This window comes from Zerene cesonia, chromosome 19 (genome assembly GCF_012273895.1).
Source record: "Zerene cesonia ecotype Mississippi chromosome 19, Zerene_cesonia_1.1, whole genome shotgun sequence".
Taxonomy (NCBI): domain Eukaryota; kingdom Metazoa; phylum Arthropoda; class Insecta; order Lepidoptera; family Pieridae; genus Zerene; species Zerene cesonia.
Window position 1 is genome coordinate 1589901 of NC_052120.1, and position 18596 is coordinate 1608496.

The following is an 18596-nucleotide window of genomic DNA, read 5'->3' on the forward strand; positions in this document are numbered from 1 at the left end:
TTCGAATGATGCTTTGTTGCTAATAGGTTTCCCTGAACCTGACCAGGGTTATGCCGACCATATCGGCATAATATATGCTGAGTGACCCCACCCTTTAGGTCGCCACAATAATTATTACAGTTATATAGTCTTATAATTTCTTTTGAGTTTTTAAATCTGCAAATTATCATTAGTTTCCCACTTACAATTGGTACCATTATTTTATTATATAATTTTGTAACGGTTTCATAGAAAGTTCAAAAGTATCATTGTTCCTCAACGACGTTGCTATAAAATGCAAATTTAAACATCGTTTGATTTTTTTTACACTTTTTTAGTCCATAATGTGGTACTTTTCATTGTCGTACAAAATTGTTGTACTCTTTGTAATAAAAAAAAACTGATGCATTTGATTGAAATTTGGTATATTGTGTTTATTTAAACAAAATCGAACTCAATTATTTAGAATTACGTATTATATTATGACCTGGGAAGCAAGATTTAAAGGTCGAAAATGAAATTATTTGTTGACATCAGAGTATCATTAATACTGTAATTTTTTTTTGTTCGAATCGATAGAAAATAAAATATTTGTATCATTAAATTTATTTAAGTTCATTGATAAATTCATTTACTTTTGAAATAAGAAACAAGTTTTATATCACAATTTCTTATTTAATAGATACACCTTTCTGAGTTAAAGTATTGTCATCATAAGTTTCCAATACATCTGCCAAATGTTCATTGTCTCTAGGCTTTTTAAATTGCCGCCTCTTCTGCGAAACCTTTTTCCTTTTAGGTACAACAGGTTTTCTCGGGCCGTGGTCTTGCATTGATTTAATTCCTTGTTTCTCCAAATATTCTTCAATTTTCGCGTCATCCATAGCATCTACTGCTGTCGCTCGCCATAATTTAACAAATTCTTCATCAACCTGCATGAAGTAGTATAATTAAATATTCCGAGCGATAAATAGGTTTTGTATTTAAATATATTTGGCAAGTGAGAATGTCAAGGTGTGATTAGTGTTCTGAATTGGGCAAAGACTAGAGAGCTACTGAGAGTAAATTATTTGACATCAATTTATTCAGTTTATTCTATTTCAGTGGAACATACATAAAAGTTTTAACAATCTTTCAATTAATCATAGTACTCACATCAAAATTAGCAGTCTTATCATTATAGAACAATATTTTCTTTTTATCTGTGGGCCTTGTTATATATAATATTTCTTGAGCTAAATTCTTGAGTGCTCTCTCACAATGAGGTAGAGATTCTTGTACATCTTCTAAGAATATTCCACCCAGTCCTTTAAGATCATGTTGCTTCAATAGTCTATAAGATAATAAAAATAAAATTATATAGTATTCTTACTTATCTATGAAAATAAGATGATTATGATATGATACAAATGTAAGTTTTTAATATGAGTAACGCTTATAATACTTGTAAATATTTTTTTTTGTTTATGTTGTACTCTCATAAATTAAAGTATAACATCAATTTAATAACAAATTTTTCCTATATTCATGTATATTTGAATTACAATACTCACTTACCTGAGCAATGATTTCTTATCTTTAATTTTAAACACAGGTTTAAATATGTATTTTCCATCAAGGGAACATTCTATTTTGGGGTTGTTTTGCAGCGCTTCTGTTTGCAGCCACTAAAAGAACAATATTAACTAGTTTACGAGATAACTTTCTCCTTGATATCACACTGCTATTACAAAAGTGACCGTTTGTGAAGATGGTACTATGGATGATCAGAAAGTTGCAATTAAGTACAGAGATAGAATATAGTCTAGATTAACACATAGGCAAATATCATAATCAGGCTTTCATGCAATTATCTGCATGAAAGCCTTTTTTAATCACAGAAAAGAAATGTTTTTACTTTTACTTTTTTTTTAATTATTTCCTGAAAATTTTATACACAACAACCACATTAGATTTATTTAAAACCAAGAAATCATAAGTACTTACTTATAATATACAGTAGTGATATCAATAATAGGGAGCAGATCTCATTACCTGTTTTATCTTGTTTCCTACATCCAACTGATTAGTTTCATCAAGAATCTCATCCAGGGAGAGGGGATGGTCATCACCTTCCTGATGCCTCGCCCTCATGTGCCGAACGATTCTGGCAAGCACTCCGAATCTGTATGAAGAGCTGCCTGCCATGGTTTTGTAGCTGTAACATTGAATGATATCCGTGTTTAAAAAAGCATACCAATTTCTCTTGGTCACAACAGCATGTGAACTATCTCCTGAGTAAAAAGCTTAATAAAATGCACCAGAAGTTAATACAGTTTAATTGATGATTTAGTAGCAGTCATAGCTTATACTATATAATAAAATACTAGATGCTTGTCCTGGCTCTACTTGATTTTAATGTTAAGTACAGAATAAAATAAGGCTATATTTTATTCTGTACTTAACAGAATAAAATATAGCCTGTGACTACTGGTACAATAATTATTGAAAAAGTTCAGTAGGTCCATGTCACAAACTCCCAAATTGTCAAATTTTACCTCTTTATAATATTAATATAGATTTAAAGTTACTTGTTACTTACTTGGAGGCATCCAACTTGGGTGCAGCATTAGCGGATGAGCTAGAAGATTTGGACTTCTTTTTGCTGTCATCTTTATATGGAGACTCATCCTTCTTTTTCTTTTCAACACTGAAATATTTAAAGTTCGTATTTATGTTATTATATTTATGCTAAGATAGCCTTAATACTATAAGTTTATAATTTTTAAGGTGTGAGTAAAATGAAATAGTAAACTATACTTCTATTTATAGTAAATTAATACCCATAAAATATTTTAAGATGTTTAAAAAAGTAAGTGATATTTAAATTTACTACAATTACCCTTTCACCTCACTTAAGTTCAGCAAAATTGGGTAGGCAGTTTAATAGGATATAATTATAATTGCACAGTTGGTGGGAGTGAGACGGGCGAAAGTTGCCCTAAGCGCTGGACAATGTATAAATCATTTTATAGTTAGTAGGCTACGAACATTCAACAAGTATGTAACATACCTTGGTGTCGCAAGTGCTTTTTTTCTAAACGCCTCACGCTCCCGCAAAAGAGCAGGATCCATATTTATTCGATTATCAGCTGATTACGGTAAGTAAAAGTGTATTTATACTAATTAAATATTCTTTGTTTTCATTCGATATTTTCTGTTCTATACTTTCAATCGATTTCTTGATGTAGACAGTTATCAATTGTCAATTGTCATACGTCAACTGTCAGTTGTCAAGGTAATATTGCTATCACTGTTGAAGGCTACGTTCGTAAGTAAATATTTGCTTCATATGAAATTACTATATTACTAATATTTTACTTTTAAAATTAAATTAAAAAAATATATCAGTTAAATATATTTTAAAATATGTAGTAACACAGAGTAAAGGTAGCATTAAAAATCACAAATTATTGTTATTAATATTGTAGTTTTAATGTTTCTTTTAAACTATAATTATAATATTTTGATAAAACAATATTTTTCGAACAATTGTTCGGGATAAATGTCTCAGCTTCACTGTAAAGAAAACGTTTAATTTCAAATACCCTGACATGAAATAAAATTAAAGTAATGGAGAGAGTGTAATTTGTTCACTACTTTTTTTAACGTGCAAGTATATACATAATATAATTAATTTAGGTATAAAAAACAAAGAATAATACTTGTTTTTAAAATAAGAATATCAAGTGGAGCGGCAAGGAATTGTTTGTCCCAGTGGCGAGTTTTGAGTTTCGTCTGATTTTCCGTATCGTGTTGTCACTGTACTAATAATCGCGAGGTTGAGTGGACGCGCACAGAATCTATTATTATTTGTAACGTGAGTACGAAAGTTTATTTCGCGACGTCAAATATGAAAATGTTTTTAATTAACAAGCAGATTGAACGTATCAAACTTTAAAGATGATTTTGTACTTTAAATTTATAATGTTATTGTTGTAGTACAACAATAAATAAGTAATGTAATGACAAATTTTTAATGCGAGTTTTAGGAGGTCATGCTTCTTCTAGTGAACTCATTAATTATGTAAATTGAATATCATAAATCATTATTATTTATTACAATTCTTATAAATAATTTTTATTGTCATTTAAGTTAGGTTTTTCAAAATTATTTTTAAGTGTTTTATATACGTGTTTGAACGAATTTATTTGTTATTAATATTTTGTGCATATAGGTAATTAGTTTTACGTTTATTTTTATTTTTTATACATTATAAAATAGGTAAGGTATAGGTAGGTTATAAATGTTATCCAAAAACATAGTAGGTACATTTACAAACTCAAAAGCCTTCTTTCTGCCTCCTTCAATAAGAGTTAATCAATTTCAATTTTTATTTAATTTGTTTCAGGTGAAAATGTGGCTTCATCAATTCTACTATAATCTTATATACTTATTAATAATTTTACAATGGTAAGTACCCCCATATACGATAACACTTTAAATGTTATTAGCTATTTACAAAGAATGGTTCGTTAGGAATTTTTATTACGTGTTAAACTATTTTACGACGGTGTAACCGATAAAATAATTTTAATTACTTTAAGTATTAGGACATACATTAAACTAAGAACACGGTAACTTTGTGTAAAAAAAAATGCGCATTCTGTTTTATAAAAAGAACCGGTTGAGCCTAAATGAAAAAAAAAAAAGAAATATATTTCAGCTCCTACCTTATAGTTCTGCAATAATGTTATGACGAAAATGTTCAAAAGCTTAGCGGATGGAATAAATAAAGGTCAAGCATGAAAATGTGCACAACGATTCTATTTTAAATCCCATCATAAAGTTAGTTTTAATATCTTATCTTATATGTATTAAACTTGTATCTTACCAAAAACTTATCTTATGTGGAAAATTCCTTCCTTGGGAAGCTAATTTATTTCTGAAAGACATAGTGGCTAATTAATAATTATTAACACGCTTTTATTAGCTTCACCTGTATGTTTGTACGTAACCGATTCCATTAGGCACGATTTTAACCCAATTTAAACGGACAAATTTAATTTAAACTTTTTAAATTAGTAACTTCAACCTCCTCAACTTACTATTTTTTTAATACAAATGTTTCAATACAAATTCTTACATCACCATTCCATTAATAAGAAGGATAATGGTATTAGTATTTATAGATGTCCTCTTTTTTTCCACGCGATATCGTTATCGTCACGGTAACTTTCATAATCGCGGTGAAGTGCAACAAATAAGTTATAGAATTTAACTATATCAAGCACTAGCTGCGACCGCGGTTTCACCCGCGTAAGTCCGTATCCCGTAGAAATATCGGGATAAAAAGTTGCCTATATGTTATTCCAGTTGTCCAGCTGTCTACGTACCAAATTCTATTACAATCGGTACAGTAGTTTTTGCGTGAAAGAGTAACAAACATACACACATCCTTAAAAACTGTAGCATTTATAATATTAGTAGGATAGGATTCATATCTCTTATACTATTGGATCCAGCTTTTAACGGCCCCATTTATTCCATTTAAATCCCTTTAACAAAAGTTTATTCAAAATATAATCCCTGCATATTTGGATTTTTAATATAGCACTATTTGAAAAATACTCATATAACTAAAACTTGAAAAGCAGTAAACATTGGTCTCGGATTTACGAAGTTGTAAAAATTGTGTTGCCAACTGGACATTACATCTATAAGTACAATAACGTTATAATCACTACAAAGTAACACTAAGTCACTTTCTATGTCCCTATGTCCCTAAGTAAGCTTAAATCTTTAAAGCTATGCAACGGATTTTGATCGTTTTTTTTTATAGATAGAGTGATTCAAGAGGAAGGTTTATATGTATAATAACATCTATTAAACTACTCCAAAATTAACGCGTACAAAGCCGCGGGTAAAAGCTAGTGATGGGTAAATTCGAATAAATTCAAAATCTATTATATCGATTTTAAAACTACTTTTTTAATTAATTTATTTAAGTTTGCACAATATCTTTACCGTATACGTAGATAGGGTATTTTTAACTCTGGCAACTAGGGTTTTGTAAACAATAAAATGGTATACCAAAATAGACCGTACGCAAAAACTTAATTAGCTAAAGAATCAGATAAACATGTTTTGGCGAAAACTTAAACCATAGAGACTTTGTTAGATAAAAAGGTTTCGGCCTGAGCACTCTTTCATAGATAGAGAACCTTTTGTATTAAGGGTTTTAATTAACTTTGTGTTTCGTTGTAAAAACACATTTCAAGAGACTTTCCACGCGGTAGTAAGTTGGGATATGACGTCATCGTGCGACGAAAAATGCAACGAAGCGTTATTGCCCTATTCTTAATTTATGATGCGATGTTATGTATGTAATAGACAAGCAAAGGTCGATCCTCGGGAAGAATAACCGGTTGAATACTGCTTTTTATTTATTTTATTAGTCGTGGTGAATCTCGATGTTAGGTTGAAGGGCTACTACAACATAAAACGGATGCGGCACGGGCGCGTAACTGAAGGTTCATCCTGATGCGACACGCTCTAGGGCGTCCCTTAACGGGGATCTTAAACCTTGGCTTCCGCTGTCGCATGAATGGAGGGGTCCGGAAGGGCCGAACTCGGTCGGCCGCTGGATACTGGGAAGTGCGAATCGGTGACAATACTTCTGTGGCTTCCGCCGTTTAATTGGATTTCAACACAAACCGTGATTATTCCAATTACGTTTATTGGATGATGTGTATTTTGCTTCGAACGAATTATGGGGTTGAGTGCTTGATTATATGTCATGGATATATGTGGGAGGCGGTGTATGTACAACCAAACTGCTAAGTTCTAGGTCTAAGGCAGGTTGATTGTTTGAAGTTAGGAATCTAACATAGTCTAATTCAAAGTGTACAGATTATGAGCAACATTGTTACATAGCTAAAAATAAATATATTGTATATTGTAATACATTGAGAAATATAGCAAGCCGTATTTTTGCAGACGCATTAATCAAAATGGACGGCTTGCAGGTTGTTTCGGGAATGACAATCGTGAAAACTTCATGTTATCACCCACACGGGACTAATATGAACTTTTAATATGAATTTTTATCGTAATAGAGTTTAATAGAGGTTCTGGAACGATCTGTTCGAGTAGTGCTTATGTTTTTTTTTATTTCATTAATTGATTCTAATATTTCGCCAACGTTTTAAAGTAAACAAACGTATTAACTAATAGATAATCACAATTTATATCGATTTAATAAAATATTAATTCAGTTCATACCATGTGGGTTAATGACTCAATCAATTGGATTAAAATACACATTAGAATTGACACGATGGATTGTGCGAGGTAAATCATTCAGTATGTCCTTTTGTTTTATTCTCTAAGGAGATGTGTGCAGTGTGAGACTGGCATTCGATGACCTTAACATGTATTTTTCTATATATACCTACTAGTAGTGCATGTAATATCATTATATAAGAATACTTTTTAATGTTGTTAAATATAAATTAAGAACTTCTTATAAATTACACAATAAAAATAATAACATGAATGATTACCGTTACTAAACTGCTTCTTAATCTGGTTTGAATAAATTTATCGATAATTATTTATATATTCGAAAGAAATTTACACGAATGGGGAGATCTCGAGTTTCCAATGAGGCATGGATAATTGACTTACTGATTAGATCTTTTCACATCTTGCATAACAATATAATGATTCGACAATATTTAATGTTAATTGAAACAATTTTTCGAACATTTTTTCGACACGTGTTCCTTATTGTTCTTATTTTTTTAACTTTCTCTGGACTATTATGTATCCATCAAGACAAAATAATCAAAATCAGCATAGCCATTCTCGAGTTATAGCGAGACTAATAAACCGCAATTGACATATATATATTGAAAATTAAGATCGACGTTTGAATCAGTCTTGATTGTCTGGGGAACCGAAATATATACTAAGTGGGTACTAGGCCCCCTAGTTTTAACGAAGGGGCACCATAGCCAATCCACAAATTGATCTTAATCGATTTATTGTCGAAAAGACTGGCTGATAACAAATAGCTTGAGAAAATAGAATCGCAGCGAGATATTATTCATGTGAATTGTTTTTTTAATTCATTGGAGAAATGAAATGAAAAAAATAATTTTTATAATTCGTAATTTTTATGAGATGGTTACTGTATCTATATAAGTTTGAGTAATTAAAAATATTTGTAACTAGCGGTCCGCGTATAGTCTTCCTCAATTAATGGGCTATCTAACACTGAAATAATTTTTCAAATCGGACCAGTAGTTCCTGAGATTAGTGCGTTCAAACAAACAAACTCTTCAGCTTTATAATATTGGTACAGATATTCTCGTACTGTATTAATCTCGTATTGTTAATTATAGCGCAAGCACAGACGATCAGCTATCACCATGGAAATGGGTCTGCGAGGATGGCAAATGTGTGAAGACCATGAATGATCCCAAAAGCAAAGAGCCAGCGCTCTGCTTGGAGGCCTGCAAAATGTTTTGCAATGATAACGGTGAGTACCTCAACATCCCTCCCCTTAGTACATGTGTGTATATTTATGTAGGTACATGTATTTTTAGGTGTTTAGATGCACTTAGGCACACTATAAGGCGTAGGTACATATTTAATGCGTTCAACGTATACGTCCGGCAATATCAATACCAAATTACATACTAGCGTTACACATTATGAATTATATTTTATGAAGGTTATCTTACCCCCTACATAGGTGTACGGTATACGATTTGTCGAATGAAAAGTTACCGATGTGTATGTATTGATTGTAGTACTACTTTTATAGTTCAATCGATAAAAAAGATATAGAATTTTTCGCAACATATCTTTACGGACTTGGTATTTTGAAACAAGAAATTAAAAAAACTAAATAACTTATAATGTCACTAATGAAAGTCGTGTGTAGTAAAAGAACAGACATAGTGACAGACATACAACAAAATATGTATAAACGCCAGAGTATTCATTTGGCATGAAAGCATTATAAAATATGCAATCTATAAGGAATATAATACCGAAACATATTTCAGGACTTTTATGGCCGAAGCCAACTGGACAAGTGGAGCTGGGAAACTTTTTATCAAAAATAAACGTGCACAATATTAAAGTGGAAATAGATAGACATGGAAGGTCTGATGATTTAATGGACGCGGCGGGAAGGGTAAGATTTGTTGCTATTTTATTGACACTAATTTTTATTGTCGTTATCCTATCCTATCCTACTTCCTACTAATATTATAAATGTTAAAATTTGTAAGGATGTGTGTGTTTTTGTTGCTCTTTCACGCATAAACTACAGAACCGATTGCAATGAAATTCGCTACGTAGACAGCTGGACAACTGGAAAAACATATAGGCAACTTTTTATCCCGATATTCCTACAGAATACGGACTTACGCGGGTGAAACCGCGTAGTAGTAGTAGTTCTTTAACAGATATCATAAACTAGACGCAGTTGACGGCCTTCACATATGAGTGATCTCTTCCAGACAACCCACTGTAAAAAGTACATATTTCGCAATATTCCTAGTAGAGGAGAAATGTTGCATATAAAATAAAACATTCAATGTAGTCGCCACAAATAAATAAGGAACGTAAAACTTTCATAATTATTTATAAGACAAAAAATACTAGACGAAGTTTTAGTATAACGAAGCCATTCCTATGCTGTGTAATCGGGAGATTCTGAGGGTTTCCTTATTTCCTTGTTAATCTGTACTAATTATCAAAATTAATTACGTTGCTAGATTCTTCATTAAACTTATTTTGTTGTTCCATCTATACACGACGATAAACTGTTGCGAATTAATCAGTGCGTATGCATTTCTTATGCTATTAATTGCTTTTGCTTATCTTTCAATTAAATGTAGGTACTAATGCACAAGAATATTGTGTGTTAACGGGAAAATAAGTATGCAAAAACAGAGCACCTACATTATACTGAAAATATATTGTTATGAAGTAGTAAGTCATGAGTAAAAAATTTCTTGTTTCAAAATTATTCAGGAAGTCCTCGACAAACAATAGCCGTAATTATCTCTTAGTAATTATTAAAGAATGCTTTCTTTTAAGACTTAAATGCGACATTTTATCCTTCATAGAGCAAACGTTAATCAGAGCTTTTTTGTACATAAATATTGCTTTAATGTTTGCGTCATTTTTTTCATTGAAGGCTAGGGCAGAATTGGCGTATGGGTATCATTATAATATAAGAAAGAATGAAGTTGTATTAAAGATGACATTATTTCTCATTCTAATTAAATTAAAGTAAAATCTATTCATTATTATTGAAAATAATAATAGAAAAAATGTTTTTCTTCTAATATAAGAAAAAGGTTGTTTGTTATATTATTAAGCTATTAAACATTTTGAAAACTTTTCTGGACAGAGATTCCAAAACCTGGTATCCATTGGTATACCATCAGGAACGACTCCGAAGGCATCCGGAAAGTCTGTTACTATTTATCTAGTCAATGAGAATCCAGATATGAAAGGTGAGTTTTTTTTTTGTAAATAAATTACGTATGTATAAATTATTTATCTATGGTAGAAGATAGTATAGAAGTGTGATATATAAATGTTGTGCAGCATATATATTATATAGAAACATATAATTTATTCAACTACTAAAGTATTTCAGTGCGACTGTCACTGTAGTGGGCTATTTCTTTTAAGAAATACAATCCTTAGGTTAGATAATATAATTAATTGCGGTATATATTTCGATTTTGTAGAATCAATGTTCCACAAATTATGTGTAGTTAGTGTTTGAATCCATTTTGTTGATTTTTTGCTCTTATTTTTAAAATGATTTGATTGCTTTTAATTTTTAAAATAAAACCTAAGTTATCGTGTCCTTCAAATGTTCGATACAAATTTATAATCTTAGGACATTTAAATGTACTTTAAATCGAAATATACGATATAATAAAGATCGTTCTTCGAAATTTAACGTCCAATTATAAATACAAAAAATCAACTTCAACCTTTTTCCAATAAGGTCAAAGGTATAAGACCCAAAATTAAGGACCATTACAAGTTGAATTTATGCCATAGTATTTGATACATAAATTAAAAGGGATTCTGGTAAATATCAATCTCAAGTTTTGGTTTTGTTACAAAATAAAGTGCTTCTATAAGAAAAGTCTAATTGAATTAATAAATGTTTGAGTTTTTTTGGCAGTACGTGCTTAAAAAAATTTTATATAACCCAATAATCAATAAGGCTATAAAGACAACACAGTAATAAAAATCAGGCAGTAATTAAAGTATGTTTAAATGATAATTCTTTTGAAATCATAAGGATGTATGGGTCAGCTGTAGGTATATCATAATATGGTTTTTAGCTAATAATAATTAAAGAAGTAAAGAAAAAAATAGATTTGGTATCTTAGAAATAAAAAAACTCACAGTGACTCTATTTGTTCTACGCCATACAATATAATGACTTTTAAACATACTCTGACCTCTTTTGTTAAAAGTTATATCTTAAATCAAAGCAATGTAGGTATGTAACACATATGCATTATATATATTTACCTACGTTATGGCATGGCTATCCTTAAAATAATATAGGTAGAAATAAATTGTCATCAAACGTGCTTTAAACCTGTTTGCTTAGCGGAGTTCGCTCTAAAGTAAAAATTTTTTATTCATAACTAGCAAACTCGGCGAACTCCGTTTCGCCACCAGATGGCTTCGTTTTTCCCGCTTTTCTGTTGAAATTTTTCCGGAATTTTCTTTGCTATAAACCTCACGACGCCCAAGACCTTTCCAACGAATGCAAAACCGTGGAAATCGGTTCGTGCGTTCTGGAGTTATAGCGTCAGGAAGGAAAACCCGACTTATTTTTATATAGTAGATTATTTTACTTTCATATTGATTCATTCTATTATTTGCGACATAGTAAATTAGTAAGTAGGCTGCAACACTATGTAACTTATTGATTGCTCTCACTTAACCTTGGCCCTCTGTATGTCATGAAAATTTGCGGAACGTATCACAGATATTGTGAATCCGTTAACTCTATGAAATTTTGATTTAAAGACTTTTTAACGGATTATAAACGCGATTTATTCATTATATTGTTAACCCAACGTTTCGAACACTACAGCGAGCGTGGTCGCGGGGAGTCTCCCCTCATCAATAATATAATGAATAAATAGCGTTTAAAATCCGTTACAAAGTCTTTAATTCTATGAAATTGTTAGCGTAAAACTCTGCACTATATTGTTGATACTAATCTGGTGTATGCAATTGAATAATTAAATTTTTAGTTTCTAACCGTGGTTTCTACGATAACCGAATACACGGATACGGATTTACGTAGGATGATTGTTGTTGTGATGCAACATATCAAATCGATTCTATTATCTGATTTTGAACTTGACTTTTAAGTCTATACTAATAAATCATACGCTCTTTTATATCTTAATCCAATAAATCGTGCTTTAATTTGTGCGTGATTCTGGCGTAAATTCGTCTTGTTAACTTAAATCTATAGTATGCAATACCATGTTGACTGATATCAATCTGCTATTGTTTGAATATAGTTGAAAATGAAGGTGAAAATTTGAATAATCACAGCATTTGTTTTTTCATACTATCTCCACTTCTTATATTTTGTCTGCTTCAAGTGTATGAGCGAGCATCGCACTGGCCTCGATATCTTCTTTGTCTCGATACCCCAAATTCTTTCTTGTCATTGTTCGCAAGTATTCCGCTAAGTTTTGTATATATCTCAGATATTTGTTCTAGAATGTTCTATTCATGGAAATTCTAAAAGATTTATGAGTAAAAATGTAATATGATCGTAAATATACAGTTAGATAGACTAGTTCTATAAATCTTGGATTCAAATTTGATTATAAGCCAGCCTCGATTTACATATTGAGTTTTAGTTATGACCTTCATCTATAGACTGCAAATCTTAATAATACCACAGATATTATAATACTGTGTTAATACTAAAGTAACTTTGGTCTGAACAGCCACACTAAAGGAATTTGATGATTTCGAAGCTGAATAATTCAATGTTTGAGCAGAACTTGCCGTTTTATGATATAGGCTGTCACGAAAATCCGATGTATTGATGTTTGTTACTCTTTCACGCAAAAACTGCTGAACCGATTATAATGAAATTTGGTACGTAGATAACTGGACAACTAGAATAACACGAAGGCAACTTTTTATCCTGATATTCCTACGGAATACAGACTTACGCGGGTAAAACCGCATAAGTTATCTCTATTTTGGATAACCATCGGTTTGAGCCTTCGCAAACATTTCAGACGAAATAAGTGCGAATGCTAGACCACCGCTGTTTTAAATAATGAGACTATTGATATTTGACATGTGCCCTTTAAATATCTATCTTATAAATTTAGAGAGTTTTAATCCGTTCTTATAAAGATAACTTCAAATTGAATAGAATTTGTTTAAGTTGTGACAAGAGACTAATTAATTCAGTACTCGTTCATGTCATGATCAATTGAAATCTTATGTAAAGACACGTCTTTAAAGCATGTAATAGTTAAAAGAGCGTGAACAGTAGAAACAAAAAAAAAACATTTAGTAAAATAATGGCAAAGTTATTTTATTGAAAAGGGCGTATTTTTAACATTATATGATATTGAAATATTTTGATATCTAAGCACTCATTACTAATCTTCGATATAAACATCTGATAGTGAAATTTTGAAACGGTTTTCATTAATAGCTGTTTATTATTTTATTATTTATAAATTTGAGAGATGTTATATAATGTAAAAATTGATAGTTAATAATTAATTTTATTGGTGTAAAACCGTTTTAATTATAATTATAAATAAATAAATAAATTATAAAACGAGCCTTAAATTTTAGATAGATCTATGATAGCTAAATTATCTGCTTATCAAAGTACAGTATCACGCTATTGAAGTAATGTAATGCTTAAAGCTGATTCTAATGATTTTACCCACGGTCTTTCATTTATTTGATTAAGTTGTAGGATTATCGCACTAATTAGATTAATTTCATATACGTATATACTCATCGAAAGGTAATCAGATAAGTAAAATCGCAATATTTTCCGTATGTATATATATGTGTGTAATACACACACACACACATACAATTATATTGTTATATTGTACGTCAATGGGAATACACCGAAAATATAACAAGAAGAAGCAGTTCTGTATAGACACAAGATAGTTATTGCATGTATACTTAACACTTTATTCAGTAGACCAATAAGTATCACTACCGTCGTCTGGCTATTTATAAATATTATTTTAAGTTTAAACTATTTTACCGTTACCACTTAATCTTCTCTTGAACAGCTATTTTTTTTCCTTTTTCCATCACTTTCAGAGATTTTTGTTGGCTCTTCTCTGAAGAAAATGCTTTCCGATTTGTTTGTTGTAAATCATAATTTTTCTGCAGTAAAGCGATCAAAAATGAAGTCTAGTTGAATAGTAGAAGTTTGATTTTGACCTATATAGTCTATTCTCCCTCAATATCCTATAATAATCCGTTCGACACTATTCGACCTAAGATTAGTTAATCGTTCGAAAAAATGAAAAAGTATTTATTGCTAGAAATAATAAGGTGAATCAGCCCCCGCTAAATGCTGCGCTACATATGTTCGAATCAGCACTGATTTTCAGGCTGTTCTGATGACTGAGGTTCGTCTTACAAATAACAAACAGCATTACAATATGAGTCTGACAAATGTTTCCAGAATTTTCTCTGGACATGGATGAGAGTTATACCATCCGTGCATCAGCGGTGTCCAACGATAAGATTAATGCCACGATAACTGGTAATAACTTCTTCGGAGTGAGGAATGGACTGGAGACTCTCTCGCAATTGTTCCTGTTCGACGATATAAGGAACCATCTTGTGGTGAGTAACTTTTCTATATATGTACTGTTTAAATGTTTAGTTTAGTTTTATGATCTTGTAAGGTGATTTGTTTGAATATTGAATACTTTAAAATTTATGTTATAATAATATGTATTAGTTATTTATCATCCAGTATTTATTTTATTAACTCAAAGGCTTGATTACATAGTTGTTGACCAGGATATATTTAACAACTTCCTATCGACTGTATAATGCTTATGTATATTGCAATTAAAGATTTTATCCACACGACTGCTTTTGTAAAATTATAGCAGGATATTCATACCGACAATGGAGGATCTTCTAACAATGTGCGTAGGTGTATCTACTTACTTACTAGTCCCAATTAACATCGTTATCCTAAATATAACATCATATCGATTTTTATTCGGCAAAGCCAGGCATGTATATTTCTTTTGACAGTACGGATTTTAACTAAGACGAAGACTAAAATGAACACATGATATTGTTTACATCGTAAATAAACTCTACTTGTCCGAAGTGTAAACAAAAAATTTGAAAGCCATCGATTTAGCATTTCATCAGTAATTGTATAAACACATCTCCATTCCGGCCCTTGGCGAATAGCGAGATATCGAAGCGATTGATCTCATGACGGACGCGAAATATAACGAGCTCGCAAACCGGTCGAGTTCGCTGACATCATAACGCCTCATTACCATAACATGCAAATTGATCCTTGCGACATTCGTCCTGGGACGAAAATAAACGAATTTCTTAGCAAAATCTTCATTTGATAACGTTCATAATTCGTACGCATTTGACCCCATTCCGACTTATTTACATATTAATTTCGTGGGATATTTGATTAGGACGGGTCCGATGTTTAGTGGAATATAATATTATTTAGGATTATGTTGTTTAGTCTCGTATTGCTTTAATGTCTTGTGTATTTTTTATGAGAAACATGATATTTTTTGGATGTTAATTCGGGTGAACGAACTGAAGCGATAAAAAGTAGTAGGTAAACGAAATGATTGTTGAATACTGATGTAGATAAAATTGATATTATTGATTAAAAGATAAAGTCCCATGCTATTACCCAGCATATATTGATTATAACCCAGTATATAGCCTTGATATTGCTATCAATAAGTTATCTGTACATAATAAAAATCAATATGTTTGATTGCTCAATGCATTGGGCATTTTGGTCTCATTACTTGACGTTTCAAATCTAACTAGCCTATAGACTTCATTTTATTGTCAAACAAGGAATAGCAAGTGCATGAGATCGTGGATGACGTGATCTTTAAAAATATAATTTACCAACACGTTTATTTCCTATAGGTATAATAAAGGGGAAACCACAAAATCCACGTTATAGTAATTTATGGAATAATTGAATTTTATGCAGTATACATATATGTATGTTTGTATTGAGGTGGTTTAAACCTTATCTAGCTGTGCATTCTTGTGGGAACTATATTCTTATCTGATAATTATACTATATCGTATTTACGATATTGATCGTGTGTTACCGTTTAAGTTGTGGTTTTACCATGTACTTATTTGTATTATTTTTTATATGGCTAGATCATATTTATAAATAGTGAGTTTAATACTCAGGCGCAGTGGGCAGTGACCCTGACTATTGAGCTTGGAGATTGTGGGTTCGATCCTCACAGCTGTAAAATATTATGTTGATGGTTTTTTTTTTGTATCCACGTAATATAACTTCATCATGATTGTATTTGGTCACTTATCAGTCAGTTATTTAATTATTATCTTGCGTATAAAAATTGAAAACCATAAAGGCTATAAAGAAACTAACTTAACATTATTTGTCATGTTTGGTATATTAAGAAAACAATATTTATGTTTTATTCATAAGAGATAAATAGAGATGGAGACCATTCAGTTAAAGTTCAATTTTTAGACCAAAGTTTATATTGCACGAAATACTAAGAAATTAGTCTAATATTCTAGAAAACACGATTACCGTTACTATAATTCTTTATCCCAAATCGATTTCAAGAGAATTCAATAGCCAAAGCGAGTATTTATGGGAAATATGCAATTTTCAGATGGTACGTGATATTTATATAACTGACAAGCCAGTGTATCCGTACAGAGGTATCCTTTTGGATACAGCGAGAAATTACATCACCGTCGATTCTATTAAAGCTACTATTGGTAAGTAGAATTAATAAAGAATAATACTAGAAAATTCCAATTCATCATATGATTCTTGTTTGACCGAAAGCTGGCGCCTTCCATGTGCTTCCTTTGGCGGGCGAGTTTATTTTAATCATTATTAAAGATGAAGTCGTATCAATTTATAAGCTGTGTCTATAATTGTTATACTTAACTATATCATAAGATATCACGGTAATCCTATCCTATCCTAGTAATATTATAAATGCGAAAGTTTGCGAGGATGGATGTATGTGTATGTGTATGTTTGTTACCCTTTCACGCTAAAACTACTGAACCGATTGCGATGAAATTTGGTACGTAGATAGCTGGACAACTGGAATAACATATTGGCAACTTTTTATCCAGATGTTCCTACGGACTTACGCGGGTGAAACTTCTTAGTATTTCATAAGTACAACACTGGGCTGTGTATTATTATGTTAATATTGACTGTAAATGTAATCAAATATTAAACAGGAATGGTCAGTACATGAATATTTTCTTGTAACACCAAGAAGGCTGAGCTGATTTTTATAGATAAAAACATAGAAAACGTATTTCATGCAATAAGAATTAAAAGGAGTTGTTGAGGAGAAGAGACGCGTATTTGTATGATTCAATAAAATAAGTAAAGCTATGTTTTTCATAGTGTTCTTAATTTCTTTTTTAAACCTAACGTTTTCTTCTATCTATTGTAAATATACATATATAAACTAATCTAACCTTTATTTTTATACGTCGGCCTACAACTTGATCCAAAGGCCAACGGTTTTATTACTTAAAAGAATAAAAAAATCCTTTCAGACGCAATGGCAGCTGTGAAACTGAACACATTCCACTGGCACATCACGGACAGCCAGAGCTTCCCCTTCGTGTCTCAGAGGAGGCCTAACCTCACTAAATATGGCGCCTATAGCCCGAGCAAGGTAATTGTGTGTTACATAGGCTGATTCAAATGATTTTTAAATTTATTATTACGCACAGATTTAAAAGTTTAAGATGTTATTCATTTTATGATGCTTAAGAGTTAAAGCTAGACTTTAAACTGATTTTTATCGCAATAGCTTTGATCAAAGAAAAGTGCTAATTGTCACGTCATATTTTTTAATATAGCGCCCTCTATCGAAATGTGCCTATCTTCCCATGTTCTCTCGTGATTAAAAGTAGCCTATGTCACACTCTAGCAGCATCCTAAATACCTCCAAGCACAAAAACGACATCATCCGTGCTGCTACGCGAAATAAGGACAAACAAACACCCTTTCGTATTTAAATTTAGCTAAGATTTTTATTTGGTTTTATAGCATATAAATGCTTTATAAATGAGAAATTTGGAGTGTCCCGGCTCATGAAACCGAAAGAGTAGAAGGAATATGATTAGTGAGGCGGGATCAAGGGTGGCTGCGAGGCTAGGCGTTGCTACGGTATGGCAAATGGCCTCGTGATCAAATTCATTTTTTTTTAGAAATTTTTTTTGAAAGAATAGAAAAAATTTGATCACGAGGCAGGATTCGAACCTGCGTATCTTGCCTAACCGTAGC

At 31.3% G+C, this 18596-nt stretch overlaps 2 protein-coding genes across 3 annotated transcripts in view; one reads left to right on the plus strand and one right to left on the minus strand.

The window, feature by feature from the left end:
• Positions 1-633: 633 nt before the first annotated feature.
• LOC119834196 (transcription initiation factor IIE subunit beta) lies at positions 634-3175 on the minus strand. Its single transcript, XM_038358516.1, has 6 exons — positions 3032-3175; positions 2561-2668; positions 2014-2176; positions 1537-1646; positions 1135-1312; positions 634-911 (listed from the first exon to the last, which is right to left on the minus strand). Exons 1-6 carry the CDS (start codon positions 3091-3093, stop codon positions 651-653), a joined length of 882 nt encoding a protein of 293 aa, XP_038214444.1. The 5' UTR covers positions 3094-3175; the 3' UTR covers positions 634-650.
• LOC119834195 (chitooligosaccharidolytic beta-N-acetylglucosaminidase) overlaps positions 2982-18596 on the plus strand; it is a 22014-nt gene continuing 6399 nt past the window's right edge. Inside the window, exons 1-8 of one of the 2 annotated variants that reach the window (XM_038358514.1) lie at positions 2982-3119; positions 4371-4432; positions 8368-8504; positions 9037-9167; positions 10395-10500; positions 14733-14896; positions 16945-17053; positions 17861-17982. In XM_038358514.1, coding sequence (XP_038214442.1) covers positions 4377-4432; positions 8368-8504; positions 9037-9167; positions 10395-10500; positions 14733-14896; positions 16945-17053; positions 17861-17982 — 825 coding nt within the window. In that variant the 5' untranslated portion in view covers positions 2982-3119; positions 4371-4376. Of the gene's footprint in view, positions 3120-3688; positions 3839-4370; positions 4433-8367; positions 8505-9036; positions 9168-10394; positions 10501-14732; positions 14897-16944; positions 17054-17860; positions 17983-18596 lie in introns of those variants that run through there. The other variant, XM_038358513.1, reaches the window with a different exon arrangement.

What these genes read in the sequence shown, in the direction of transcription:
- LOC119834196 (XM_038358516.1), bottom strand. Translation starts at nt 3,093, where the DNA reads ATGGATCCTGCTCTTTTGCGGGAGCGTGAGGCGTTTAGAAAAAAAGCA. An exon ending in TAGGAAACAAGATAAAACAG is followed by an intron (nt 1,647 to 2,013) that starts GTAATGAGATCT and finishes TTGTTCTTTTAG; the next exon opens with TGGCTGCAAACAGAAGCGCT. An exon ending in GATAAGAAATCATTGCTCAG is followed by an intron (nt 1,313 to 1,536) that starts GTAAGTGAGTAT and finishes ATTATCTTATAG; the next exon opens with ACTATTGAAGCAACATGATC.